Genomic DNA, 6,731 nt, shown 5'->3' on the forward strand with positions numbered 1-6,731 from the left:
GTGGATCCTCGATCGATATAGGTTTCTCAATGAACCTTAAGCTTTTATCAACTTGCACATTCTTATGAGACATTGCTAAAGATTCATCGGCTAAACATTTCTTGAGGTTACAAACGTGGAACACATCATGAATTCCACTCAGCTCCTCTGGCAATCTTAGCCTATATGCTACACTGCCAACACATTCGAGGATCTCAAATGGTCCGATATATCTAGGGCTCAACTTGCCCTTTTTACCAAAACGCATCACACCTTTCCAGGGTGACACTTTTAATAACACTTTGTCGCCTACTTCAAATTTTAGAGGTTTTCGCCTCATGTCAGCATAGCTTTTCTGCCTATCTCTGGCAGCTTTTAGGCGATCTCGAATTTGGAAAATTTTATCTGTCGTTTCAAGGACTATATCTGGTCCTGATATCTGAGCTTCTCCTACTTCTGCCCAACAGACAGGCGTTCTGCATTTCCTACCGTATAATGCTTCAAAAGGCGCAGCCTGAATGCTGGTATGATAACTGTTGTTATAGGAGAACTCAATCAATGGCAGGTGGTCATCCCAACTACCACCCAAATCAATAACGCATGCACGAAGCATGTCTTCTAAGGTTTAAATAGTACGCTCACTCTGACCATCAGTCTGAGGATGGTAAGCAGTACTAAAATTCAAACGAGTGCCCAATGATTGTTGAAAACTTTTCCAAAAGTGAGAGGTGTATCTAGTATCTCTATCAGAGATAATAGCCACCGGTACTCCATGAAGAGCTATGATCTTATCAACATACAACTGGGCTAACTTATTGGAGCTATGAGTCTCCTTGATGGGTAAGAAATGAGCTGACTTTGTCAGTCTATCAACAATAACCCATATAGTGTCATTTCCATGCCTTGTTTTGGGTAACTTGGTTATAAAATCCATGGTTACCATTTCCCATTTCCAAGTGGGAAGTTCCGGCTGTTGTAGAAGACCTGATGGCTTTTGATGTTCAGCTTTAATCTGAGCACATGTCAGGCACTTAGCTACATGGGTGGCAATAGATTTCTTCAAACCTATCCACCAATAATTGGCCTTTAAGTCTTGATACATCTTGTCACCTCCCGGGTGAACCGAATACTTAGAATTGTGGGCTTCCTGAAGGATCACATCCCGAAGTCCTCCTTGAATGGGAACCCAAATTCTGCCGTTCATTCTAAGTATTCCATCTCTTCCAGGTGTTAACTGTTCCGCAGTTACACCTAACTTTTCATTTGGAAGATTATCTTCCAATATAGCGTCTTTTTGTGCAGCCAACAGCCTTTCATTCAAATTATTCTTTAACTCAATACTCTTTGCAATGATCCTAATCGGCTTAACTCTTTCTTTTCGGCTTAGAACATCTGCGACCACATTCGCCTTACCGGGATGGTAGCGAATCTCGCAATCATAATCATTTAATGTTTCCATCCAACGACGTTGTCTCATATTGAGCTCTTTTTGATTGAACCAATGTTGGAGACTTTTGTGATCTGAATAGATCACACATTTAGTTCCATACAAATAATGTCTCCACAGTTTTAGTGCGAATACCACAGCACCCAATTCCAAATCATGAGTGGTGTAGTTCTTTTCATGCACTTTTAGTTGTCTCGATGCATAGGCAATTACATTGCCTCGCTGCATAAGTACACACCCCATACCCGTGTGTGAAGCATCGCAATATACAACAAAGTCTTCAACTCCTTCAGGTAATGACAAAACCGGAGCATTGCTCAATTTTTGCTTTAAAGTTTCAAAAGATTCCTGTTGCTTGGGACCCCAGATAAATTTCACATTCTTGCAGGTCAAGGAAGTCAATGGTGCTGCTATTCTTGAGAAGTTCTCAATGAATCTTCTATAATATCCTGCTAAACCCAGAAAGCTGCGAATTTCTGTAGGTGTCTTAGGTGCTTCCCAGTTCAATACAGCCTCTACTTTGGCAGGATCTACTTGAATACCGTGTTCACTAACCACATGTCCAAGGAACTGGACTTTGCGAAGCCAAAACTCACACTTAGAAAATATGGCATACAACTTCTCCTATCGAAGTAGTTCTAAAATGCATCGAAGGTGCTTTTCATGCTCCACTTGGCTACGCGAGTATATAAGTATGTCATCTATAAAAACAATGACAAACTTATCTAAATATGGTTTGCAGACTCTATTCATGAGGTCCATGAATGCTGCAGGTGCATTGGTGAGCCCAAAAGGCATCACTAAGAACTCGAAGTGTCCATATCTTGTTCTGAATGCCGTCTTCAGAACATCTTCGGTTCGAACCTTAAGTTGATGATACCCAGATCTCAAATCTATCTTTGAGAAGTAACTCGTTCCTTGGAGTTGATCGAACAAGTCATCGATCCTGGGTAAAGGATAACGATTCTTGATCGTTACCTTATTCAGTTCACGGTAATCAATGCATAAGCGCATTGATCCATCCTTCTTCTTCACAAACAAAATTGGAGCTCCCCAAGGCGACGAGCTGGGTTGAATGAAACCTTTTTCCAATAATTCATCCAGCTGAGTTCTGAGTTCTTTCATTTCGGTAGGCGCCAGACGATACGGAGCTCGTGCAATAGGCGCAGATCCAGGGAGAATGTCGATCCTGAATTCTATTTGCCTCTCAGGAGGTAATCCAGGTAACTCGTCAGGAAAGACAACAGGATACTCTGCAATAATTGGGATGTCCTCAATCTTCGGCTTTGGATCATTCACCGACACTTGTGCCATGTAAATGACGTATCCACCCTTCAAACACTGGGATACCTTAAGAATAGACACGTTGCTTGGCAACCCGTATTGTGTGTCTCCTTGGATAGTGACGGACTCACCGGAAGGGGTTTTGATAATGATAAGCTTTTTATCACAGGCAATTTGGGCTTGGTTATGCGACAACCAATCCATGCCTAAAACTATATCAAAACCAGCCAATTTCATCGGCAGGAGGGACAGCGGGATAGAATGGTTCTTAATGGACACTGAACATCCATCAAGAAGAGTTGAGGCGGATTCTAAGGTACCATCAGCGAGTTCTACCTCATATTTTATGTCTAGAGTCTTAATAGGCAAATTCAATAACTTACAGAACTTATGATCTACAAAGAACTTATCAGCACCGGAATTAAATAAGACTCTAGCATAAATATTATTGATGAGGAAGGTACCTGTTATGACGTTATCATCGGTCACCGCTTCCCGTGCCTGCATCTGGAACACTTGGGCATTGTTCTTCTTAGCCTCTTCAGGCTTCTTCGCATTCTTGGGGCAATTGGTCTTAATATGCCCCTTTTCATTGCAACCATAACAGGTTGCATCCTTGATGTTTCGGCACTCAACAGACTTGTGCCCTTTCTTCTTGCAAATCCCACACGGTTTGGTCTGTGGGTCCCGGTTGCACTTGCCAAAGTGTCTCTTATGGCAAGTCTTGCATCTGGGCTTGTCATCAGTCTGCCCCTTCTTGGAACCAGAGTTCCCCTTTCCTTTCTTATTCGATTGAGAGGACTGATCATCCTCTCTCTTCCTCTTCCCCTCTTCAGAATTTTTTTTCGCCCTGCTCCTCACAATATCCAATGTAAGGGATAGTGATAGATCCACAACAGATCTATAGGTGGTTGGCTTAGAAGCCTTCACATTTCCCTTAATCTCAGGGGCCAAACCACCAATAAAACGCGTGATGCGCTTCGGCTCAGGGGTGACTAAATATGGTACCAACCTGGACATGGAATTGAAACTTGTCACATAGGATCTACAATCTAGATCCTTCATTACGAGAGTGAGAAAATCAGTCTCCACACGCTCTACTTCGTGTTGAGGACAATAAGTGTCCTTAACCAAATCGACAAACTTCTCCCAAGAAAGGTTATACAAATGGACTTTCCCGGTGGACTGAACAAGTGCTTTCCACCACGTAAGGGCATCGCCCTTAAAAGATTGGGAGACGAACATAACTACATCTTCCTTAGCGCAGCCGCTAATGTCTATCACCGTCTCCATCTCATCTAACCACTTCATACAATCTATCGCCCCTTTTTCTCCTGTAAAATCCCTTGGCTTACAGGAAACAAAATACTTGTAGGTACAACCCTTGGTGTACCTAGGGGTCGGCTCAAGATCTATCTGTCTTTTGGGTATACTACCCTGGTTAGACGAATGCACTGACTCACTCTTCTTATGAGTGTGATATTGAGAATGAGTTTTAGAGTGAGTTTGTGACCGAACGATACTCGGCTCCTTAAACTTAGCATCAACCGCTTGAGAGATTGCAGCGGTGATCATAGCTTGTAATTCTGCACCAGTAATGTTAATTCTGGTATTGCCCTGTGCTGGATGACTGTTTACTTCGTCGGAGCCAACCATTTCTGAATGCTATAATATAGACAATAATAGTAATTTAAATTAAATATAAGTTCATCGCATTGATGATTCATTGGTCATGGTATTATTAAACCATTTAGACCATTTCAAAACATAACTAAATGTTTACATAATGCGTTATTCTACACATTACTAGACAGGAGAAAGATAGAAATTTCACAACTGTCAATGTCATAGAAGACATTTATCTATCATTAAACTCGTTTCAAAGGACATTAAAATAGCTTAAATGCTTGTCACAAGAACGAGTTGAGATTCTAATTAATGATCTCAAAAAAATCAGTGATTTTTTTTAAGGTCTGAACCAAGTTCATTGCCTTTTTGACAAGAAGTTTATGAATCGTACTTTCATTGTCATTTTACACCTTTGCTTAAAGCATGCATCTCAAATGGATGTCTTGGTGTATTCATCACACTGATATTTTCTAGCCAGGATTCGTATTGATCATTTTGGCTTTATATGACTTGGAAGGGTCCAAGTACCTTTTGGAAGCTTGTGTGGTTTCTCGTACCGCACGGCTAGGAAGTTTAACATATTTTCAGATGTTAACAGAGAATTGCTGTCTTAAAAAGGTTGTACCATCATAGCCATCTAATGTTTTGACTAGGTTATACCTCTAAGAGTTTCTTTGGCAGATAAATTATAAATTGAAAGGAAATAACATGGTGTAATAAAATACATTATTAAAACCAAAGTTAAAACTTCATTACGAAGAAGACGAATACAACCGCCCTAAACGGGACTTAAGAAAAGACAAACCACCCACGCAGGGGTATACAGAAATGAAAATAAGTCCACACAGAGACTTAATACAAAATTCAAACAAATGTCCACGCAGGGACATGATTACAATAAACAAGAAACAAAACAACCCTCTATTTCTTCTTCCCCTTGATAAGGTTGGCGAGGCCTTTCATGAAGCTAGTATGCCTCTCCTTGTTCTTCTTTGTTTTATGCTCAACCTTATCCAACCTCTCTAAGATTTCCTGAGTTTGTTGCTGCTGCTGTAGTTGCTGGAAAGGAGGTGGCTGATATGGAGGATACTGATAACCCTGAATTGGGTAGTCAGTTGGAGGCATAGGAGGGTAAGTAGAAGGATAAAGGTGGTGATACTGCGCAACCGTAAGATATGGGTCATGAGTTCCATAGCCCAATGGATATCCTGACGGGTCTCCATAAGGATTATACCCGGAAGAACCTGGGTATGTCGGAATTGGGTTATCAAATCCCACAGGCGGCATAGGTGGTGCATAAGAAGCTTGCGGAGGATTATCCTCCGGTGCCGCGTTTGAGGGCCCACCCATCTGAAGGTACTCTGGAATAGGGGGATAGGAACTCGATCCTCTAGGAGAACTGAAACGGGGTCCTCCTCTAACGGACATGCGGGCATTCCTTCTTCGCCTCAGAGGCTCGGGAGGTGGTTTCGGTGGTTGCTGTGGTGGTTCCTCTACCGGGAGTGGTGGTGGTGAGACAGCTTGAAGTTGAGGATCATCTAAAGGTGGTTGAGCCGGAGAGCTATAATAAGATGGAGTAAAGAACCAGTCATAGGTAGCCATCCTCTCTTGGAAGGAGTCGGGTCCACGATAAGGAGATCCCTAAATGGAGACCCACTAGATATGCTGATAGGGTGGCCCGGGGTTCCTGTTTGCATCTCCGGGTCGGGGTCATCATCCATCTCCATTTCCTGAGAGAAATGGTCCTCAGGGCCTAATGGGTTATAGCCAAGGAAGTCGTTCACATAGTCGGCTGGGTTGAATTGTCTTGGAGAGTAGGGGGATTCAGAATGATGAAATGAATGAGATTGCAAAGAGTTATGCGATGGGTATGATTCATGCGAATGGTGAGATTGGTCCGAATGGTGAGAGTGTTCAGGCTCATTTGGAGCAAATGGTCCGAAAGACGGATGAAAAGATGGCGAAGAGCTGAGCGAGACTGAGTGTCTTGCCGGCTCGAATGGTTGACCCCACATATCGCGAGAGTCAGAGGTGGAAAAAGACGCCGATGGAGTGCGTCTGTGAGATGGTCCTGCAGATGACGGTCCTCCACGCATGGGACCCTTGCCACGTCCTCTTAGTCTCGGAGGCATGATGGTAAACTTCCTGTTGAAACAAGTAAACAAAATAAAACAAAACAGAATAATAGAAAAGGAAATATAAAGATGCACCCTAGGTCATTTTCCTAGACTCGAGAGTCTAAGGAATGTGCTTATTGTGTCATTGAGATTAAACACAAAAGGTTAGTGTTTAATTCACTCAATGTTGGCTCTGATACCAACCTGTCACACCCCAATATTCCACGTATTACCGGTGGGCCCGGTGGGGAGTATCGTGACGTAGTTGATATCAT

General features: G+C 42.5%; 1 protein-coding gene across 1 annotated transcript; it reads right to left on the reverse strand.

Moving 5' to 3' along the window:
* Positions 1–5,260: 5,260 nt before the first annotated feature.
* LOC110919902 (extensin-like) lies at positions 5,261–6,471 on the reverse strand. The gene is made up of 2 exons (XM_022164153.1): positions 5,993–6,471; positions 5,261–5,900 (listed from the first exon to the last, which is right to left on the reverse strand). The coding sequence occupies exons 1-2, from the start codon at positions 6,469–6,471 to the stop codon at positions 5,261–5,263; spliced, it is 1,119 nt and encodes a 372-aa protein (XP_022019845.1).
* Between the last annotated feature and the right edge of the window lie 260 nt (positions 6,472–6,731).

Source organism: Helianthus annuus, chromosome 15, assembly GCF_002127325.2.
Source record: "Helianthus annuus cultivar XRQ/B chromosome 15, HanXRQr2.0-SUNRISE, whole genome shotgun sequence".
NCBI classification, from domain to species: domain Eukaryota; kingdom Viridiplantae; phylum Streptophyta; class Magnoliopsida; order Asterales; family Asteraceae; genus Helianthus; species Helianthus annuus.